Source organism: Eleutherodactylus coqui, chromosome 3 (genome assembly GCF_035609145.1).
Source record: "Eleutherodactylus coqui strain aEleCoq1 chromosome 3, aEleCoq1.hap1, whole genome shotgun sequence".
Taxonomy (NCBI): domain Eukaryota; kingdom Metazoa; phylum Chordata; class Amphibia; order Anura; family Eleutherodactylidae; genus Eleutherodactylus; species Eleutherodactylus coqui.
This window is the reverse complement of record NC_089839.1, coordinates 8,282,846-8,306,076: the sequence shown is the minus strand read 5'-3', so window position 1 is coordinate 8,306,076 and position 23,231 is coordinate 8,282,846. Positions and strand designations below refer to the sequence as shown.

General features: G+C 51.2%; 1 protein-coding gene across 2 annotated transcripts; it reads left to right on the top strand.

Annotated features, from left to right (window-relative positions):
* Window positions 1-388: 388 nt before the first annotated feature.
* Window positions 389-22,940, top strand: BPNT1 (3'(2'), 5'-bisphosphate nucleotidase 1). Of its 2 annotated transcripts, none has more exons than XM_066595086.1 (9): window positions 389-492; window positions 2,462-2,589; window positions 12,230-12,334; window positions 12,460-12,567; window positions 13,817-13,865; window positions 16,962-17,053; window positions 18,558-18,755; window positions 20,309-20,414; window positions 22,418-22,940. In XM_066595086.1, the coding sequence occupies exons 1-9, from the start codon at window positions 432-434 to the stop codon at window positions 22,564-22,566; spliced, it is 996 nt and encodes a 331-aa protein (XP_066451183.1). In that variant the 5' UTR covers window positions 389-431; the 3' UTR covers window positions 22,567-22,940. The 2 variants fall into 2 exon arrangements, with proteins under 2 accessions (XP_066451183.1, XP_066451184.1); XM_066595087.1 differs by having other exon boundaries at window positions 478-496.
* Window positions 22,941-23,231: the final 291 nt, after the last annotated feature.

The window sequence follows — 23,231 nt, the reverse complement described above, 5'->3', positions numbered from 1 at the left end:
GCTGCGATCCGGACGTTGCCGCCATCACAGGAGAGCCGCGCGTTTGAATTTCTTGCCGTTTCCTGATCGCGTTGCGTCAGATCCAGAACGGCGCGCATTAGTGGTTTGTGACAACCAATATGGCCGCCAGCTCCAGCACGAGTGTCACCCAGCTTCCCCGACTCCTGAACGACCACTCTGTTCACAGTCACAGTAACAGATTCCTCGCCGTTCAGGACTCTGGGAAAGCTGGGTGCCGTACAGAGAGACGGATGGGGCCACTAAATGGGATGAAGGCGCCTGGCGGAGGGGTGTCAGCCGCCAGATGAATGTCCGCGGGAACGCTGCTGGAGCGTAATATGATTATATCAGCGCAGGGTCTGTGAGTCAGCAGATATGAGGGCTCTAGGACCCAGGAGGAGCCCGCTGACATAGGAAGTACATGAGGAGAGATGTTGTGCAGACCGCTGCACTTACTGGCAGTCAGCGCTGTCTGCAGTCTGCGCCGCGCAGGTAGGTAGGCGACAAAGTCAGACGTGGCGGGCGGGATTATTAATGACGCCTTCTGCCGTATCCGTAATAGGAGGGGACGGGGTGCAGGGTCTTTGCTGTGGCCCCCTTTTTTTTTTGCAGGGGGTCTTATTTTACCGACAGCCATCAATGTTCTCTTTTACGGGACAGAATGCGAACGCGGAAAGTTCAGCGCGGCTCTTCGCGGATATTGATGCGCAATTCATAAACTGCTGACTTCTGCCTGCAGCGCTCCGGGTTGCGGCGTGGATCTCTGCGCCGGCGGCTCCAGCCGTATGCTGCGGTGCGTCCAGCGGAAGGTCCCTACAACAAGGTGGAAAGCTCCTTTAACCCCTTCATGACCGCAGTGTTTCCAGCCGGGCGGTTCGCACATAGAGTTTGCATCACAACGCCCGGACGTTGCGCCATTTCCCCCTTATATTAACTAGAAGTCGATGCAAACATTTTTGTTTTTGTGACGTTTTTCTTTACTTGAGTGTTTTTGGTTGTCGGGCAAAAGTCAAGGTTTTTCAGCTGCTTTCCGCCATTTTCAAATAGAATGGTTTTTTTCTGTTCCTGCCGGGAAGAATCGCCCGTGTAAGAGCACCGCTCACCCGGCGTGTTACACGGCAGCATACACTGACAGGCGCGTCGCAGTGATTTGTAACGCGGTCCGTGTTTTCACAACGTTTTTTTTCAAAAATGCATTTAAAATGCGCATCGTGTAAAATGAAGAATCGCCGCGCCGGTTTCGTTTTCCGCTTCATTTTGTCCACAGAAAACAATGGGACTTCAAAAAACTCAGCAAATGCAAAAACCGCGCCTAAAAGCGGGGAGCGTTCACACGGCGGCATCCCCACCGAGCTCCCCGTGCTCACATAACAGTGCTGGTTGCCGGCCGCTCGTCTGATTGCACAATCCTCATACTCTGGAGTAAAGGTGGCGGCCAGCAATGTCATCTGCAGCCTCCGCCCGCTGTGTAAACAGCCTCCGGCCTGCTGTGATTGCAGGCGGGTCAGCGGGAGCTGCAGGATTACTGCTCAGGAGGACAAGCGCCCCCTGTTCTCCATCGCCGAGGAGTTTATGGTACTTTTAGAGTTTTATTAACACCCCCCCCCCGGGACACCATATTTTCCGCACATCACGGTCCGTCCCGGATGTTGAACATGGAGTCTGATTTCGGGTTACAATGTCGCAGACGGTCCATATCCGCGGCACACACACTCTGCTGGAAAATCCGGCCAATCAGCACGCACATTTCAGTAGTAAGCCCCTGCATTACGGCCCGTTTGCACGTAACAGATTTGCTCAATCGGTCCGTGTAAATGCAAACGTATTGCTCACTATATCGCTTACTTGTTGTTATCTCTGACTTCCTGCGGGCCTTTGCGGTCGGTGAGCACAACCCCCCCATTCCCCGCGGGCCTTCCCAGTTGGTGAGCCCCCCCCCCCCCCCCCCCCACTGCGGGCCTTCCCAGTCGGTGAGCACCGCCCCCCCCTCATTCCCCGCGGGCCTTCCCGGTCGGTGAGCACCCCCCCCCTCATCCCCCCGCAGGCCTTCCCAGTTGGTGAGCCCCCCCACTGCGGGCCTTCCCGGTCGGTAAGCACCCCCCCCCCCCCTTATTCCCCGCGGGCCTTACCAGTTGGTGAGCCCCCCCACTGTGGGCCTTCCCGGTCGGTGAGCACTGCCATGGTCTCAGCCAGACAGTTATCCCATACGCAGTGTCAGCCAGAGTTCTCCCATGAGCGGTCCCAGCTGAGAGTTGATGGATCCCACCAATGGGTCTCGTTTCTAGATCTGAGTCCTGTTGGGCCGCCATTCACAGTCTGATGAAGGACGAGTGTTTGTCTCCTGCCGGGGACTTGTGAGGCCATTCACAAACCTCCCGCCGCGGCCCGTGCAGTGGGGTAGGCGTCTGCTGGATGCTGTTATGGCCACTAACATTTGTCTGCGTTGCTTATCTCCTGCCAGCGTTCACAATGTCTTCAGCTCCTATTTTGTTAGCGAGGTTGGTGGCCGCCGCACACTCGGTGGCTGAGAAAGCCGGGGCAACTGTCAGAGATGTCATGAGCAGCGGGGATCTGGGCATAATCGAAAAGGTAAGTCAGAATCTTGTATCACACATGTGCCGACTGCTTTACTGCGGTGTACAATGCAGGCTGATGTATAGAACGGGGCTGAGCCTCAGTTACTGTTTAGCACCCGTATGACACATATGCAGTGAAACACACAAATCTCCAATCAGAATAATCAAATAGCCCTCAGCAGGCATCCACAGTTGGCATTCTGCTGGTGGAGTCACTGTGTACATACATTAATTATCCTGTACTGATTCTGAGTTACATCATGTATTATACCCCAGAGCTGCACTCACTATTCTGCTGGTGGAGTCACTGTGTACATACATTAATTATCCTGTACTGATCCTGAGTTACATCCTGTATTATACCGCAGAGCTGCACTCACTATTCTGCTGGTGGAGTCACTGTGTACATACATCACTTATCCTGTACTGCTCCTGAGTTACATCCTGTATTATACTCCAGAGCTGCACTCACTATTCTGCTGGTGGAGTCACTGTGTACATACATCACTTATCCTGTACTGCTCCTGAGTTACATCCTGTATTATACCGCAGAGCTGCACTCACTATTCTGCTGGTGGAGTCACTGTGTACATATATTACTTATCCTGTACTGCTCCTGAGTTACATCCTGTATTATACTCCAGAGCTGCACTTACTATTCTGCTGGTGGAGTCACTGTGTACATACATTACTTATCCTGTACTGCTCCTGAGTTACATCCTGTATTATACCCCAGAGCTGCACTCACTATTCTGCTGGTGGAGTCACTGTGTACATACATCACTTATCCTGTACTGCTCCTGAGTTACATCCTGTATTATACTCCAGAGCTGCACTCACTATTCTGCTGGTGGAGTCACTGTGTACATACATTACTTATCCTGTACTGCTCCTGAGTTACATCCTGTATTATACTGCAGAGCTGCGCTCACTATTCTGCTGGTGGAGTCACTGTGTACATACATTACTTATCCTGTACTGCTCCTGAGTTACATCTTGTATTATACTCCAGAGCTGCACTTACTATTCTGCTGGTGGAGTCACTGTGTACATACATTACTTATCCTGTACTGCTCCTGAGTTACATCCTGTTCTATACCCCAGAGCTGCACTCACTATTCTGCTGGTGGAGTCACTGTGTACATACATTACTTATCCTGTACTGCTCCTGAGTTACATCCTGTATTATACTCCAGAGCTGCACTCACTATTCTGCTGGTGGAGTCACTGTGTACATACATTACTTATCCTGTACTGCTCCTGAGTTACATCCTGTATTATACTGCAGAGCTGCGCTCACTATTCTGCTGGTGGAGTCACTGTGTACATACATTAATTATCCTGTACTGATCCAGAGTTACATCCTGTAGATCTTTTTTATTATAAAATTAAAAAACATAACAGCAACAAAACAGACCCGCCTCACGGCTCACAGAGACAATAACGAAATACAAATTGTTAATACTAAATACAAAAGTCCGGCTCTCGGTCAACGAAACTTGTCCTTAAATTATAACGAAACGGTCCTTCTGGTCAGGCTAACATACCGCACACACACTGCACACCATCCAAACCATCACAACCTATAGAATCTGCAACTGAAGAAAACATGAAAAACGGGATACTAAACTAAGGGTTTGGGGGAGGAGACAAAATAAAGCTATATATAACAATCTAACTCGAGGGATCCAGTCTGACCTAATCCAGACCTGCTGCGGTCCAAATTATAATAAGCTAAGAACAAACCAAAATAAACAGCACATAAATGAGGGGAAAAAACACATAATAAATCTTATCAATATAACTGCTTTTTTTTTTTCTTTTTTTTTTTTATCATTTTTTTTTTTTTAAATATATAAATGCACACAAAACTAAAATGAATTCAATTATCCCAACTATTCCTTAGCTAATTCCCCGCCACCACACACCCAGCACTCCACCCATACAGTGCAGCCTGGGGGCCACGCCTGCATCCCAAGTCCGTGCCCAATGTTTCTGTCCAGGACGGGCCAAACTGCACCGCATTACATGCCTTGCCCGCCGCAGCCTGAGGGCCACGCCCGCACCAACAGTCCATGCCCAGTGTTCATTGTCCGGGACGTGTCAAGCTACGGCTGAGGCATAAATCCCCCCCCCTCCCCCCAATAAACCCCCACCCAACCTATCTAGAACCCCTAGCCCTATATACAAAACAAAACATATAACATATCTTATATTACACACCTACAAACCAACACTACATATTAATACCCGAAAGCCTAAGGTTCAGTTACCTGCAGCCGTACATACTTCATCTTTGACCGAAAACAAAAACTCTACTAGTGTCACACTCAGCCCTCCACAAGGACTGGATATGATAAGCCGGGCACCGACCAGGTAGAGAAAAAACTATCCCTATAGTTAATCTGTCCCTACAATGTCCCTACTCCTTCCCTAAAACTTACCCTCAGAGAAACTGTCCCTACCTCTCCCTATTCTGTCCCTACAAAGACCCTAACAATAAGAAGACTGTCCCTAACGAAATACAAACCCTCTCCATAGGAGAGAGGCCTTAGTCGTGCCCAACCTCTCATAATCCAAAGAGCGCACCTTCACCAGGTCACCCAGGATGTTCCTATTCACCTCATCCACGGGGAGGATTTTCTCTTCCGTCGAGACTAAACACCGTGCATTCCAAATGTGAAACCTGACCACTAGGCTGACTAAGAATAAAGTGCACCGGTCCCTGCCACCAAGGTCCCTGAATGCCCCATAGACCCATTCCGCATACGAGAGGCGTGCCAACCTGGGCCAACCAATGGAGGCTCCCACCCGATTGTATACCTCTGTATTAAAGGGACACTGAAGCAGGAAATGCTCCATGCTTTCCAGCACATCGCTGCACTCCTGGCGGGGACAGCCCCTATCCACCAGCGGCCTGCTCTTCAAGTTGCCCCTTACATACAGTCTCCCGTGGAAACAGCGCCAAGTCAAGTCCCAAAACTTCAAGGGGATCCTGTCAGAATTCAATAAACGTAACCCTCCCTCCAGGTCCCGACTTGGGCAGTCCTTGAGCGCCAGGGGCTTCTGGAAATGGGTCAACAGAACCCTCTTATCGAGGAGTTTCCTCGACAGAGTTCTGATCTCCCACATCCCCAGACCCCACCGACGTATCATCTTCAGAACCACGGTAGCGTAAGCCGGAAGATGCCCGTGCGGCGTGCGAAGATCCTTCACTCGCCCTCCAGTCTCCCATTCCTGGAAGAAAGGCCGAAGCCATCCCCAACAGGAGAATACCCACGGAGGAGCCCTCTCTTGCCAGAGGTTGCCTATATTGATCTTAACAAAGGTGTTTACGAGAAACACCACGGGGTTGACCATAGATAACCCCCCTAATCTCCTCGTGCGGTATGTGACATCTCTCCTAATTAGGTTCAACCTGTTCCCCCACAACATTAGGAAGAACAGGTTGTAGACCCGGGTCCAGAGAGGCTCTGGCAAAATGCATACGCTGCCCAGGTAGATGAATAAAGGGAGCAGGTATGTTTTGATCAGGTTAACCCTTTCCCGAAGGGTCAAAGACCAACCCTTCCACTGGGCCACCTTCTGAGTGGCACCATCGAGCCTGACCACCCAATTTTGCATGGGGTAATCTCCCCGGCCAAATTTGATGCCGAGAACTTTAGCCGAGTCCTGGGGCACTGGAAGGGTGTCCGGGAGACCAAATGTAGGATCTCCCCTTCCTAACCAGAGACTTTCGCACTTATCCCAGTTGATGCCGGACCCGGATGCTTCCGAGTAGCGATCCACCTCTGACATCACGTACTCTGCCTCCCCCCTCGAGGACACAAAGACGGTGACGTCATCAGCGTACGCTGCCACCCTGAGGGTGGCTTCCGGCACCGTCCGATCCATCCCGACCCCCGCCATAGGCCCACCATCAATCCTCCTAAGGAAGGGATCAATGGCAAACACGTACAGCAAGGGGCTCAGAGGACAACCCTGACGGACGCCAGACCCAACCTCAAATGGGTGACCGACCCAACCGTTCACTAGCGGGAAAGTCTCAGCCCCCGCGTACAATGTCCTGAGCCAATTGACAAACCCCACTGGCAGGCCATATCTCAGAAGAACAGACCAGAGGTACTCGTGATTAACCCGATCAAACGCTTTGGCCTGATCCAAGGACAGCAGGTACCCCTCCCAGTGACCAGCCCTACCCAGCTCCACTGCCTCCCTGACACCTAGAACAGCACTAAAGGTGCTACGGCCTGGAACAGAGCAATGCTGGGCGCCCGAGAGGAGCCGGGGTGCAAACTTGACCACCCGATTAAACAGCACTTTTGCCAGAACCTTCCTGTCCGTATTGAGAAGTGTTATGGGACGCCAGTTCTCAATACGGCTCGAGTCTTTACCCTTTGACAGAAGGATCAAAGCCGACCTCCTCATTGACTTTGGGAGAGTGTCCGAGGAAAGACACTCATTGAAAACCTCAGTCAAGAGGGGACTCAAGAGGTCCTTAAAGGTTTTATAATACTCGGATGTTAAGCCATCCGGTCCTGGCGATTTTTTGAGCGCAAGCCCATCAATCGCCAGTTTAACTTCCTCTATGTTGATCTCCTCTGTCAAAACATTAAGGGAGATGTCATCCCCTGGCTCAGGAACAGCTTCAGCCAGGAAAGCCGACATCACATCTCGATCTAGATCCCTCTTTCTCAAAAGGTGCGAGTAGAAGGATCTGATGACTTCCAGAATCCCTGATCTGGACCTGTTCAGAGATCCCGTACCGTCGATCAGTCCAGTGACAACTTTACGATTCACTGACATCTTGCAGTTTCTGTAAGGGTCGGGCGAGTGGTACTTCCCGAAGTCCCTCTCAAAAACCAAAGATGCGTGCCTATTATACTGACACCCTTTGAGCAAAGACTTCACTCTGGAGATCTCCTCGCGGCTACCTCCAGTCGAGACGAGATGTTCGCGTTTCCTCCTCAGGCCCTGATAAAGACGGTACTTACTCAGGCTCCTGAGGCTAGAGAGCTGGTGGAAGAACCTTGCCGCCCTGATCTTGAGCATCTCCCACCACTCTGACTTACTGCTACAAAGATCCAGTAATGGTACCTGGCTCTGCAGAAAATCCTCAAAGGACTGTCTTATCTCTGCTTCCTCCAGGAGTGATGAATTCAGCCTCCATAAGCCTCTACCCATCCTGGGGGTCTCTGCAACATTCAGGGAAAACAAAATCAGACAGTGGTCGGAGAATTCAACCTCAACAACAGAAACTGGTGAAGAGATGGCTTCCTCCTTCAAATAAAACCTATCTATTCTAGACCTGCACTCGCCTCTATAATAGGTGAAACCCGCGTGGCCTGGGGTGTGCCGGATGTGGACATCCACCAGGCGAGCTTCGCTAGCTATGCTATTAAGCGCGACGCTATCATAAGTCAGCTTGCCTAGGGAGCCTCCCCTGTCACAGGTCCTTGTGACTGCGTTAAAGTCACCCCCAAAGATCACCTGCCGACTGGTAAAAAGGTACGGCTTGATCCTCATAAAGAGATCCTTGCGGTCCCGCTTGGTTTGGGGACCGTAGATGTTGATTAGCCGAAGCTCTTGTCCCTTCATGAGAACATCCAGGATCAGGCACCTCCCTATTTCTAACTCAATAACCCGTCGGCATTCAACCGCTGCGGTAAAAAGAACCGCCACTCCGCTATATGGCTCGGCCGCAAGAGACCAGTAGGATGGTCCGGACCTCCACTCCCTCTTTGCTTTATGTATAGCTGCTAAATTTGGCAGCCTGGTCTCTTGCAAAAACAAAATGTCGGCTTCAACACGGCCGAGAAAATCAAAGGCCGCAAATCTCGCCATATCTGACTTAATGCTGGCAACGTTAATTGATGCCAGAGTCAACGGAGCGGGTGCCGCCATCTTTGATGATTGAGTTAAATGGCTTTCTTCTTCCCACCCCTTTTCACTTCAGGGTCTGAGGAAGACCCCTTGCCACGTTTTTTTGATACCGAAAGGTCCATGGCAAGGGGCTCCTCAACCTCGTCGTCCTTGTTACCGGGCCCTGGGCCAGCCCTCCCCTTGGAGGTTACTGTACGCTCACAAGAGGAAGACTCGGCGCCCCCTGTAGGCCGCACACTTGCTCCAGGATCCTCACCCTCCACCTCCTCCTCTGAAGAGGAGAGAGCTTGGAACCTGTTGGAGAGCTCAACAAGAGGCGAGTTTGGTTTACCTTCCTGCACCTGGGCCAGTATAGGGGAAGTTCTTCTTTCCCGCATTTTTTTCTTTTTTTCCCCGGTGCCCTGCTTTCGCTTTTTCTGTCGCCACTCCTTGCCATCCTCATCCACACTTTCATAGCGGGAGGAATCTGAAGAAGTGGCAGCCTCCTCCCTCTGGATCCTTTTGACCTCCTCATCCAACTCGCCCTCCCCTGGAGCCTCAGCCACACGAGTCGCATCCAGAACAGGTGCCAGCATTGACCCACCTGCCACCTGGGTCTCCACCAGTTCTCTGTTCTTTCTGCGCTTCTCTTGGCGCCTTAGTGCAGCAGCCCCAACATGTTTGTTCTTCACAGGCTCCTGGACTCCTCCGCCTCTGCTGGTCCCTTCCCCTGCAGAGGCAACCTCATGGCTCTCCTCCGTTGGGGCCATGACCGCATTGGCGAAAGAGCGTGGACAGCGGCTGAATGGGTGACCGAGGTCACCACACAGGTGACACCTAATCTCCGCACAAGATGCCGCAAGATGACCTACCTCGCCACACAGAGCGCACTTGATGACATTACAGGCGGCACTCAAATGTGTGGGGTCGCCGCACTTGTGACAGAGCTTCGGTTGCCCCTGGTAGAAGGCCAGAATGCGATCCCTACCGAGGAAAGCCGCGGATGGTATGTGGGCCACCGAGTTCCCTGAACGCTTTAGTTTTACCATGAATGTCCAGGCTCCGGACCAGATGCCGTGCTCATCTCTGTTTTTTTGCGGCATATCCACTACCTCACCGTAGCGACTGAGCCAAGTCATGATGTCATAACAAGAGAGGGACTCATTACGGGTCAGAACGGTCACTCTCTTCACTCCAGTTTGGCGGGTTACCACTTGCGCAGCAAAACCACGCCAGCCGGGCTCGTCCTTCATCAGCTCATAGTTCCCCCAGAAGAGCTCAAGGCCCTCTGGGCGAGCAAAGCTGATGTCTAACTCAGACGAGCCGTAGGGGTGGATAAGGGCATAGATGTCCTGCGCCCTAAAACCCATCCTCAGCAGAAGCTCAACCACTTTGCCCCTCGATGGGCATGCATCACTGCCTCTCCACTGAAGACGAGCCACGTTCCTACGGCCAATGTCCTGCCCGGTTGTCGGCAGGGACCATACGGTCTCCCCCCTTTGCTCTCGGAAGGCTCCAAGTCCATGTCTCTCTACCCAAAGAGACAAGTCCACAACTCTACCTCCTACAGTCATTGAGCTCTCCCCTCTCCTCAAAGCCTCCAGGAGACGCCGCTGTAAGACACCGTCCCCGGAGCCCGAAGACAAGGAGGACGCCTCTCCCCTCCCCCCAGCGGCGACACTGGCATAACTTCTGCCAGATGTTGTCGCCGCTGGAGGGCCAACTGGATCCTGTCCCACCCCCGACCATCTACTGAAACTGTACCTGCTTGATCAGCAGGCAATGAACCTGGGGGTTTGGGGACATTTGGAGGTACAGAAACAACAGCAGCAGTAGCGGGGGTAACAGGGCTACTCACATTCACACCCTTCTCCTGACCAGGCCCTGTCTTCTGTTTAGTTAATTTTTCCCCAGAGGGCAAGTCCCCAACCTCAGCAGCCGACAGAGGCTGCAAAACCGTATTCGCCCTGCGCAATTTAGATGGATTTGTTGTTAAAGCTCCGCCCACACCAGCGACTCCGGGATCTGCAGCGGGACATACGGGATGGGTGGGAGGATTGGCCGACCCGACCACCACCCACTGCGGCCCCTCAGCCCCCGACAGGCACTTCAGGGACACAGGGGGGACAGCCAAGCCGCCATCTTTACTTATGCCACCTGGCGCCAAATCGCCTCCCCCTCCCACTGGGTTGCGACTAACAGCGTCAGTGCCTCCGGTCTGGCCACGACCCTTCATTTTAACCTTTTCTGCCTCCTTAACTCCTCCAGTCCCACTACTGGCGCAAGCGGGCTTGGAGTTTTGGGTCGCATTAACCCTCTCTTCCCTGGTCCCCTGCACCGGACTCACAACAGAGGCCGGGTCTAGGAGCCCAGGGCTAGCCCCCTGTCCTGACTTTGCAATCAGGCCAGGGTGCTTGGTTACGTAAACGAACCTCTCCTGGATGTAAGCTTGATTCTTCTTTTTCTTTGCCTTTGTCTTTTTACCTCCCGCTGCTGTTTCCGGTGGTAGTTCATCCCCAAAGTGCATAGCCTGCATCCTTGCAGGGGACTCCTGCAGCATGATCTGCTGCAACAACAGCGCCCCCTGTCCGCTGCTGCTGCTCCCGTACTCACTGCCATCCGAGTCATCTGACGATGAGGGCAGGCCGATCTGCTCCGCAGGGATGCTGGTGCCCGTTCCTGGTTGCAGCGAGGACTGCTGCTCAGCAGAGCATGCCGCCCGCCCCTCCAAAGCTTCCGATTCTTCTGTGCTGCTGGGTTGGTATTTACGTGCAGTTTTTCTGCTGCCAGGGCTCCTGGCTGCCATCTGGGAGAACTGCCTGTCATTAAGCAACTTTTCCCTGAAGGGACCGCTGGTCTCCAGGATCCTCTCCCTTTCCTCCTCATACATTTCAATAGCCTCCTCACAGATTTTAATTTTCTGGCTTATTGCGACCTTTTTACCACGGGAGGCTCGCTCCATGTCACAGCGGGCTGCTTGTAGCTCTCTGCGCTGTTTCACCAGCTCTTTCCCAGCCTCTTCATAATCCCGCATATGTGTGGCGATACGGGATGCCAGCTCCTCCACAGACTCTCCCTTTTGGCGTTCGCCCCAACCGATAGGCTGTCTTTTAGCACTGACCTGTTTTTCTTTAGCTTGGGATCTTGTCCTCCTGGACTCTGTATCCACCCGGGGAGTCGGGGTGACATTGCTGCTGCCCCGACTAGCTCGCTTTCCCTCCTGGGATTCAACCCTCCCTCCCCCCGACCGAAGCCGGAGGGAGGAGGTCAGGGGCTCCATTGTTGCTGGAAGCCCCAGAAACAGCACGCCTTGCTGGGCCAAAACTCTGGAGCTGTGCCTTAGGCGACCACACCCTCTGGATCTCAGCAGAGCTCACCAGCACACACCCTTCTCCAGAGATGCACTCACTATTCTGCTGGTGGAGTCACTGTGTACATACATTACTTATCCTGTACTACTCCTGAGTTACATCCTGTATTATACTCCAGAGCTGTACTCACTATTCTGCTCTTGGAGTCACTGTGTACATACATTACTTATCCTGTACTGACCCTGAGTTACATCCTGTATTATACTCCAGAGCTGCACTCACTATTCTGCTGGTGGAGTCACTGTGTACATCCATTACTTATCCTATACTGATCCTGAGTTACATCCTGTATTATACCCCAGAGCTGCACTCACTATTCTGCTGGTGGAGTCACTGTGTACATACATTACTGATCCTGAGTTACATGCTGTATTATCCTCCAGAGCTGCGCTCACTCTTCTGGCTATCTCTGTGTTGCAGACTGGTGCTAATGACCTGCAGACAGCCGCGGATCGGTTGGTGCAGCAGAGTATTTGTGCCTCTCTGGCAGTAACGTTCCCACGGCTGACCATCATAGGAGAGGAGGTGAGGGCAGGTGCTGATATGGTATATCCTACCCTGTTGGCGGTATTATGGTAATGCTGCAGGGTCACCGTTACCCCACATGTACAGACTATACAGAAGCTGCTGCTTTTCTTCCCGCTGCGCAGGATTTGCCCTCGGAAGACGTATCGGAGGAGCTGATCGAGACAGGAGCGTCCGAAGAAATCCTGAAGGCCACGTTTCCATCGCAGTACAACAACATCAAAGAGGAGGAGGTAACCCGCCGTCCCCCGTCATCCTCACATCCGCCATGGATTTGAATGTCTAGGACCTCCCCTAGGGGCTTTTACGTGACCCGATCATCAGGCGAGAACGCTTGTTTTACCAGATCATCGGGCGTTGCCAACCCCCCGACCAACGGCCGACTGCTCATCAGGGGAATGAGTCTATCATGTGGCCCCAAAATAAATCCTGGTTGTCGGAGGTGTATGTGAGGCACAACGGCGATGAAACCCTATGGGGGGGGCGAACAATAGCGCCAGTGATCACTATGTCCTCCGCACTCTCCGACTCACCCCGCATGGTGGCCAGGCAGTCATTTTTAAAGTGTGACATTTTTTTAAACTTTTGCTGTCTTTCATTTTTTCCAATAATTACTAAAATCTTTTTGTACTTATTTTTACATTTTTTTTTTAGTCTCCATTGGGGCTTGAACTTGCAGTCATTTGATTGTTCATACAGTATAATGCAATACCATGGTATTACATTATACCGTATACAAGCACACCGCAGTAGGCATTCATACATGACAGCCCTGGGGGCCTTCGGAGGACCCCCATTGCGGGGAGGCCGTTAGGGACTCCTGAATTCCATTCGGGGCATTTTAATGGGGTTAACCACTGCGACCACCATGAGTGCTGATCACGGCTGCTGCCCCGGGTGTTAGCTACATCCGGCACCCGCCCTGTATGGAGGGGGATCAGCTCCCGATCTCACTCCATACAAACCCTAGCACTGGACAGCATCCAGGTATGCCCAAAGGCATCAAGGGGTTAATGTGGCACCAAAGACCATGGTTGTCGGAGCCTCCTCGCTGCTGCATTCTCCGTATTCCTCAGTAGGTGGCGATTGTGTGTGCGTGAGGCCTGTTTCCACTGAAGCATATGGAGAACGCAGCAGGTAGGGATTGGTAGACTCCCATTTACGCAGTATGTGCTCCGGTCGTGCAGAGGGTGGCGGTCCAGGGGGCCACCCTGACTCGGGGCCCACCAGAGAGTTTACCTATTCCCCTGTGGGCCAGTCTGAGCCAGGTCCTTAATGGCACATCCACAGGGCAGTCCATGATGGTGTGATGGGTGTGGGTCCCACCTCTGGCCCCCGGCTGTATACCCTGGATGGGGGTGAGGGTCCGGATTTACAGGATATGCCACCGTGATGCCAGGCAGTTAGTTATGTTTCCGCGTTATGATGGCATGTCCTGACTACACGTGTGCACTTACTGACTGTGTGTTTCCTCTTCCACAGTTGGTGGTCTGGGTGGACCCTCTGGATGGCACGAAAGAATATACAGAAGGTCGGTCCCTTCACTGCTGTAATAATTTACAGGGGGCTTTGCAGAAGTAAGATATTGATGCTCTGCCCTCAGGATCGGTCCTAAATATTGGATTGGTGGGTGTCTGCCGCTGAGGACCCCCACGATTAGCTGGTGGAAGTGGTCATGGTGCCTGGGTGAGTCCTGCGGCCACGTCAGTCCGTAGCAGGCACAGTGCTGTACATTGTATAGCAGCCCAGTCCTATTCACTAGCATGAATGTGATGTCACGGGCCATGTGACGCATGAACGTGATGTCACGGGCCATGTGACCAATGAACGTGATGTCACGGGCCATGTGGCCAATGAACGTGATGTCACGGGCCATGTGGCCAATGAACGTGATGTCACGGGCCATGTGGCCAATGAACGTGATGTCATGGGCCTAAGAAGGTGTGCAGCACTTACCTGAGCACTGCAGCGTCTAGTGATGTCCGGTCCTGAGGATAGATGATCAGTATCTTCGTACTGGTAAACCCCTGCAACTGCTTCACACAAACGAATTATTGTATAACGAGGGATTCTGCACCGTTCTAAATTACTTTGGGGTTTCTTTAGTTTTCACAATCTCTGCTTGTTGTCAGTGAATGAGACCAATCTTGTCTGCATCCAAAGACTGGAAACCTATGCAGTTTGTAGAACTTCTCACAGCTTGGGGTGCTTGAACATGGGACAGCCTGTTGGGCGCAGATGGCTGACTGGCCGCTCCAGCGATGATGGTTCCTATGGTCCTACACAGGAGCGATCATCGCTAGTGATCGTACCGGCCCGCCTCCATTCACAGCAAGCCAGCATCATCGGGAACGGATTGGTTCGTCATCAGTGACAGACAGTGCTGGCTGGGAAAGCTTGTATACTACAAACTTCCTGGCATGTCAGCGCTGCTGATGACGCTGCTGCATCTCGCCCCTCGCCTGTCAGTAGGGAGAAGGAGAACGCTGTGTAATGGCACATTAACCCCTTCTATTACAATCGCCCGGACCTTCTAGTTAGTGTCGGGGATTGTAGAGTTTAGGGTCCTACTTAATCATTTGTTCAGAAACCTATTCCATCTATAAAGGTGCGTTCACACGCAGCCAATCCACAGTCCGCATCACCATCCGCATCGCGGTCCGCATCACCATCCGCATCGCGGTCCGCATCACCATCCGCATCACCATCCGCATCGCGGTCCGCATCACCATCCGCATCGCGGTCCGCATCACCATCCGCATCACCATCCACATCGCGGTCCGCATCGCCATCCGCATCGCGGTCCGCATCGCCATCCGCATCGCGGTCCGCATCGCCATCCGCATCGCGGTCCGCATCGCCATCCGCATCGCGGTCCGCATCGCCATCCGCATCGCGGTCCGCATCGCCATCCGCATTGCGGTCCATATCACCATCCGCATCACCATCCACATCGCGGTCCGCATCGCCGTCCGCATCGCCGTCCGTATCGCGGTCCACATCACCATCCGCATCGCCATCCGCATCGCGGTCCATATCACCATCCGCATCACCATCCACATCGCGGTCCGCATCACCATCCGCATCGCCGTCCGCATCGCCGTCCGTATCGCGGTCCGCATCACCATCCGCATCGCGGTCCGCATCACCATCCGCATCACCATCCGCATCGCGGTCCGCATCACCATCCGCATCGCGGTCCGCATCACCATCCGCATCACCATCCACATCGCGGTCCGCATCGCCATCCGCATCGCGGTCCGCATCGCCATCCGCATCGCGGTCCGCATCGCCATCCGCATCGCGGTCCGCATCGCCATCCGCATCGCGGTCCGCATCGCCATCCGCATCGCGGTCCGCATCGCCATCCGCATTGCGGTCCATATCACCATCCGCATCACCATCCACATCGCGGTCCGCATCGCCGTCCGCATCGCCGTCCGTATCGCGGTCCACATCACCATCCGCATCGCCATCCGCATTGCGGTCCATATCACCATCCGCATCACCATCCACATCGCGGTCCGCATCGCCGTCCGCATCGCCGTCCGTATCGCGGTCCACATCACCATCCGCATCGCCATCCGCATCGCGGTCCATATCACCATCCGCATCACCATCCACATCGCGGTCCGCATCACCATCCGCATCACCGTCCGCATCGCCGTCCGCAGGACTTGTATCTGCAGCTGATTTCACCCTATACATGTAGCTGTGAAGTTTGTAGCGGATAAACATCCCCCTGAGTGGCCGAACGCCGGATTGACCGATTATCTGCACCGATCCCGCTGTGTGCGAACGGCACCGTACAGTGATGTATTACATCGGTCAGTTAACTCTTCAGCTCCCGGTCGGTACGTTAAACTTTATAACTTAAATCTAAATTAAAATTAAAAACTACAAGCGTCACAAATAAAACAATTAGTTTTTTAAGTCTCCAGAACGGCTCTGAGAAAGTTCTCTTATGACCTAAACCGTATATGACGTGACGCTGATCCAAGCTTACAGACTGACGGCCCTGCTCCATGAGGCGGCTGTCGGGTTAATGGCTGCACAAGTGCTGACGTCACGGCTGAGGTCGCCGGCGCTCGTACAGAGCGTTTACACTGAGAGGCTTCACCGCTGGATCGCGGGCTTCACGCTCAACGTGAGGAGCATTTACACCGGAGCCGCCCGCGGTCCAGCGATGGTGTTCATGCTGACTGAAGGTCACCGATAACAGCCGCTGAACGAATACTGAGCGATTTTATATATATATATATTTTTTTTTTTTTTTTTCTTAAATTCTGCACTCGCTCTGCGTGATTTATTGCCCAGATGTAATCGTTTGAACGCATGTTGAGCGATAATCTTCCCGTGTAAATGGCGCATTATTCTCCGTTTAAATGACTGATTTCCTAAATGTGCTCATTAAGGCACAAACAGGCTTGGTCTTGAAGGGGTTAAATGTTGTCACGTATCGGAGGGGGGGTCTTAGTGGCTGCATTTCTATCCGCCTTTCGTGTCCTCCAGCGCTGATTCTAACGTAGCGTTCTATTAGCGGGCAGACTATTGTCTAGGAGGGACGTCCCAGGACCGTTGGTAGCTGAAGTTAAAGGCACAGAACTGATGACCCTTTTGTCCGCAGGCCTCCTGGATCACGTCACCGTTCTTATCGGGATCGCCTACGAAGGGAAAGCGATTGCCGGGGTGATAAACCAGCCGTACTACAACTACCAGGTAACTCGACATTAGCAGGAACGGGTGGCGGGACTATGCGGACTGCTGCCGTCCCTCTTCTGCAGGAGGAGGGTGGGCTGTCCTGTCATATGCGGACGTCAGACCCCCTTGGACCCCCACGGATCTGCAGAATGAAGGGGTGGCGGTGCTCTATCAGTCATGGCCAAGACAGAATACAGCTCTGTACATGGCAGCCAAAAGTATGGAAACAGCTGAGCGGGCTGCGCTACCTGTTCCTGGAACTCCCATAGAAGTGAATGACAATTGTGGAAACCGCAGTGCAGCGAGCTCAGCTGCTTCCGTAGCTCCCATTCACTTCTATGGGTGTAGGGCAACCTGCGCGGCTTTTTCCATACTCCCTCTTTTCCCCTGACCACTGCATTCAGCCGGGTCAGGGGACTCTGTTCTTGAGATAGATGCAGACCCCACCTCTGGGAGCCACATTTATCGGTCTGTTATGGCATCTACCATTGATGTCATACCGCTTTAACCCCTTCACCCAAAAGGAGATACAGTTACGTCCTCCCTGTGTGCGGTTTGTATGCTCCGGGATCAGGAGCTGATACCCCTTCATACACAGCAGGTGTCGGCTGGCCTTACCACCCGAGACCCACCCGCAACAGCTGCGATCAGTGCTAACGCTGAATGCGGCTGTTAACCTTTTAAATGCCACTGTCAATTTTGACAGTGGCATTTAAATCCAACGATCGGTATTCAGGGGACCCAAACTGCCTCCTTAGGAAGAAATGGCAAGGTTCCATTTGGTTGTCCCGGCAGCCCGAGGTTTGCTGAAGGCCCCCAAGGCTGCCATGAGTGTTTGTTCATCAAGGCACACCTTCATAGACTGCGTGCCAGAATGCATTACTATGGTATAGTATGAGCGATCAAACAATCACAAGTTCAAGTCCCCTAAGGGGACTCAAAAGAAAATTGGAATAAGTGCGGAAAAAGTTTTATATAGTTTTTAAAAAGTAAGGATATTAAAAGTTTAAAAAACCCTTTTCTCATATTTTTGAAATAATAAAAAAAAAAAAAAAGTGATGTTTCGTATTGTTGCACCGTAAAGTCCGATCTATCAAAATAACCTATTATTTGTCCCAAAGGGCGCAGGTCATTAGAAAGAATAAATACACAACGCCAGAGCTGCTTCTTTTGGTCACCCTGCCTCTAAGAAAAATGTACTAAAAAGCGATTACAATGGCCGGTACAGTAGCTCAGCTGCAAACAATGATTACCCCATTTCCATTATTTTTTTATCTTCAGCCTGTTGTCAGGACATGCTGGGACTTGTAGTCTCACAACAGCTGGAGAGCCACAAGTCACAGACCACCATAATTAATGAAAATGACCGATATGAACTGCAGATGTCAAAGACTAACCGTATAATGTGACATCAACGTGCTAATAAAGCGTGGTCTGTGGCGGAGGGGCGGCGCAGATACACCTCTGGGCTCTTAGGGTGATAGGACCTGTTTTTATTCTGGGACTTGCTCTATAATTTCAGGCTGGTGGCGATGCCGTCCTGGGAAGAACCATTTGGGGCGTCCTGGGCATCGGAGCATTCGGTTTTAAGCTGAAGGAAGTCCCTGAAGGCCAACATATAATCACCACCACTCGATCACACAGCAGCAAGCTGGTGAATGACTGCATCGCCGCCATGAACCCCGATAAAGTGGTGCGTGTGGGCGGAGCCGGAAATAAGGTGACGATTGTGTTGTCTATAATAATGCTTGTTAAAGGTGTCGCCTCGCTAAGATATCCCCTTATATATATATGGGGGGTCTCCTGTATGGCACCCTTCTCTATGAGCCAGAGCAGAGAGGCTTTTGCAGCTTATACGGATTTCAAAATCCACTTTCATGCACCCTATAAGGGGATTCTGGGTAATAGCTGGGGGTCCTCTGTTCAGGATATCTTGTCCAGAGCAGAGAGTTACAAAGAGCATTACTTGCCCTGCGCAGACAACCCATTGATATGAATGGACTCTGTGTAATACTTCATTTCTCCTGTGGAGGTGCTGTGGGAATATTGAATACTTACTGACAGTTTCCCAACAGATTACAGCTTATGGCTGGAGACCCTTATTGTCAAAAGACCCTTCTAACAAGTAGGGATTGTCCAAAGTGGAGACCCCCTTCACATTGCAGTGGCTTCCATCCTGGTGGACCGGACATGTCCATGTATTTCAATGGCAGCCATGTAATACATCATGTTTGGCCGGCCAATAAGCTGATTGATGGGCAACTTATAACCCCTTTTTAGTCTCGATCACATCAGTATTCTTCATTTTTCTTGTTCTGCTATGCTATAGGACAGCGGTGCCGGATTCCTCACAGGTTGATGAATTTTATTGACTATAATGGGGTCCGCCGGGCTTCCGTCATGGTGTCTGGTATATTTCCACACTTCCAGGTGTTCTGCTTTTTTGACCGTATCTACAATGGAGACTCCAATGTAGATGTGAACAAGGTCTTAAAGGGGTATTCTGGTGACATTACGTTATTTCCTAGCCACAGGATCATTGGGGGTCTCGCCCCTTGGACCACCCACAAATTACTAGGACGGGAGTACCATGTCCCCTGAGAGACTGGAAAAATGAATGAAGTGGCAGCACACCTGCTCAGCCGCCGTTCCATTCCTTTCAATTGAACTTGGCTATTTTCGGTGCTTCTATTGAAATGTATGGACCAGTGGCCGAGCATGCGCACTGCCCCTTCATTCATTTTGCCAGTCTCTTTGGGGACGTGGGACCACCTTTATGACGATTGGTGGAGGTCTGACCAATCAGGTAATTATACCCTATCATGTGGATGTAGGGTAAATTAATGTCACCAGAATCCCCCTTTAAATGAATGGAGAGGCCACCGCGCATGCGCTCTCCCCTCATTTCGATGGGAGTTATCCAACCCACCTATGTGGTCCCCCGTGGCCTCAGAGCTGAACTCTCAGATGCCTTCTGATTTATGATTTTCATTCCCATTTTTAATAATGCCGTAATACTTGTCGCAATCCTCACATCTGCGGACCGTCCGCTATATCTGTGTCCGGGAAAGTTGGGGGCTGCCATTAAAATTCTCACAATGGTTATCACTCCCTTCAGGGGTCTAGGCAAATCCTATTGGGGTTGTAATGGCTTCGCCCAGCTTTCCCAGAAGTTTGACCATCCTGACAGAAGAGGTCGACTCCTGGACATCTGCAGGACTGGAAGGAGTTGCTTCTTGAATCTGTGTACAATGAGTGTAATATGTATTTCAGATCATTCAGCTGATTGAAGGGCAGGCCTCTGCCTATGTGTTTGCCAGTCCCGGTTGCAAAAAGTGGGACACGTGTGCTCCGGAGGCAATCCTGCATGCGGTTGGAGGTAAGCAAGCAGAATGCCGGTATAGGATCTTTGGTCTTATGTTCTTTCTAGCATCCTTTACCTCCTGCTAAGGAGCAGTGTACTGGATGTCATTTACCAGGGGTGTAACTAGAGTTCTATGGGCTTTAGGGTACATTTGGACCTGGGTCTTCTCTTCAGCTTGTTGCTCAGATGCATGGGTCCCAGCGGTGTTGCTAGGGTCTAAAAGATATATGTCTGCCCCTAATAAAGTAATATAAACTACATATAGAGTCTGCAGAGCTTATAAGTAATTATAGCACACTTCTCTCCAGTGATCACAGGTGATGGGTTTTTTTTCTTCATTTTTGTTCTCCATCTGACTCAGATCACCACGATAACTTATTTCAACCACAGCTCATCTCTGCATGCAAATTTTTAGCTTCTCACCTTTCCATAAGATTTTTAAAACTCTAGTAGCCATGCCCTTTTAAAGCGACAGTTCCATCTTGGCCAAACTTGACCACGATAGGAACATTGTTGTAATATGAGGTAGTCAGAAGGACAGAAATAACCAGGTGCGGCTGAGCTATGTTGTTTCTGTAACTCGGATAGACTGCAGTGAGCGGGTCACACTGTTTCCATAGCTCCTAAGTTACGAAAACAGCATAGATCGCTGTACTCTGTTTGCGTAACTCCCATTGACTTCTATGTAAGTTACAGAAACGGCATAGCGAAGCCTGTTCAGCTGTGTCTGTCTTCCCAGCCAACCCCGGCCACCTCATACAGCCAGGTCGGCAGCAGTGGAGGCCACAGTGTGAGATAGGCACTGGTCCCAGAGGTAGGACTTGCACCTATAAGACTTTGATGGCATATCCTTAAAGGGGTATCCCATCCACAGAATATCTTGTAGAAACTTCTGAACCCATGAAACATTACAAGATAGGGAGGCATTGTGTGTCTACAGCTGGGTTCTCGTTTACAGCGGTACGTCTTCAGGCTTTCACTTTTTTTACATGTTATGTTGTGGCCTTGTGTTCCCCGTCATTCTGCACTCAGCACCCCATAATGACAAAGTGACACCAGAGCAGGAGAACTTTTTGTACATTTTTAAAAAATTAAAAACTAACATTGTGCATTGACATAAGTATTCCCACCCTCTACTCAGTATTAGTTAAAGCCCCTTTGGCAGTGATTCCAGTCTTCTTGGGGTTGATGCCACAAGATTTGCACTCCTGGACTTGTCGATTTTTTTTTGCCCCCTGTCAGGTTGGATGGGGGGGGGGGGCCATCTGTGGGACAGCCATTGTCGGGTCTCTCCAGAGATGTCCCATTGGGTTCAGGGCTCGCGCCGGGCCCCTCAAGGATTTTCACAGAGTTCTCCCTAAGCCCTTTATGGGTGGTCTTGGCTGGGGTCTTAGGGTCATTGTCTTGTTGGAAGGTGAACTTTCTGCGCAGTCTAAGGTCCCTTGGTCCATGTAAGTATTATGGAGGCCGCTGGGTTCTTGGGAACTGTCAGTGCAGTTAAAATGTTTCAGTAGCCTTTCTCCAGCTCTGCGCCTCCACACAATCCCGTCTCTGAGCTCTACAGGCAGTTCTGTCCTCCTCTTGGTTTTGGCTCTGATATGCATTGTGAGCGGTGAGACCTTATATAGATGGGGGATCTTTTATGTCCAATCAGCTGACTTTCCCGCAAGTGACTCCAATCAAGTTGTAGAAACATCTCAAAGATGATCAAGAGAAATGGGAGACCCCGGAGCTAAATGTCAAGTGTCTTACTGAAGGGTGGGAATACTTATGTCAATGCAAAATGGTAGTGTTTTCATTGTTTAAAAATGTACAGATTTCTCCCGTTCTGTTGTCACTTAGTCATTGTGGGGTGCTGAGTGCAGAATGATGGGAAACACAAGGCCACAACATAATCTGTGAAGAAGTGAGAGGGTCTGAAGACTTTCCGGGCCCGCTGTGTATATAGGCAACCCCAGGGCTGCCCTGTGATAATGCCTGGGGCTTATTCACCTCTATTACACCCTTGTCTTTTCTAGGTAAACTCACCGATATGCACGGCAACACATTTGACTACCACAAAGATGTGAAACACATGAACTCCGCCGGGGTCCTGGCAGCTCTGCGCAATTTCAACTATTACGCCTCCCGGGTTCCAGAGTCCGTCAAGCAAGCGCTGGTGCCCTAAACGTGAAATGCGTTGTCTCCTCACTAGATGTAGCGACATCACAGGTGATCAGGTGATGCATCATCTAGAGGTGGCACCACGTCTCAGGGTAGACCCCCGGTTACTGACTATAACCTTTCACTCTGTAGTTGTTACAGAACTACAACTCCCAGCATTTCCTGACGGTTGGGGACTCCTGTCCTAGAGCAGCCGTAGCTTTCCACTTTGGAGAGTCTCGGTTCACAAACTAACGCTCTGGGGTGTGATGAAAGACTCCGGTGCCAAAAAATAGAGACTACATAATTGTTATTGACCAATCACATTGCAGCAATACGGGCTTACATTTTTGTACATGTTTTTTTCCAAGGGACCAATCAATAAAAAGCCAAAAACTAGATTGTCTTCTGTTTTTTTTTTACACACAAATATATGTTCTTAAAGACACAGTGTGCAGTTTAGTGATGCTTTACCTTATCGATGCGGACAATGGGAAATGTTTAAAAACATCCTAATTATTTCCTGTGAGCGGCTCGTACCTTACAGGAATAAAAGGGTTAGTAATAGGAGAAAACCGATGTGGCTCAATAAAGATGTAAAGGGGCAATAAACAGCAAAAAGAAAGTGTTTAAACGACTAAAACAAGAAGGCAGCAAAGAAGCACTAAAAACCTAAAAGGAAAAAAATAA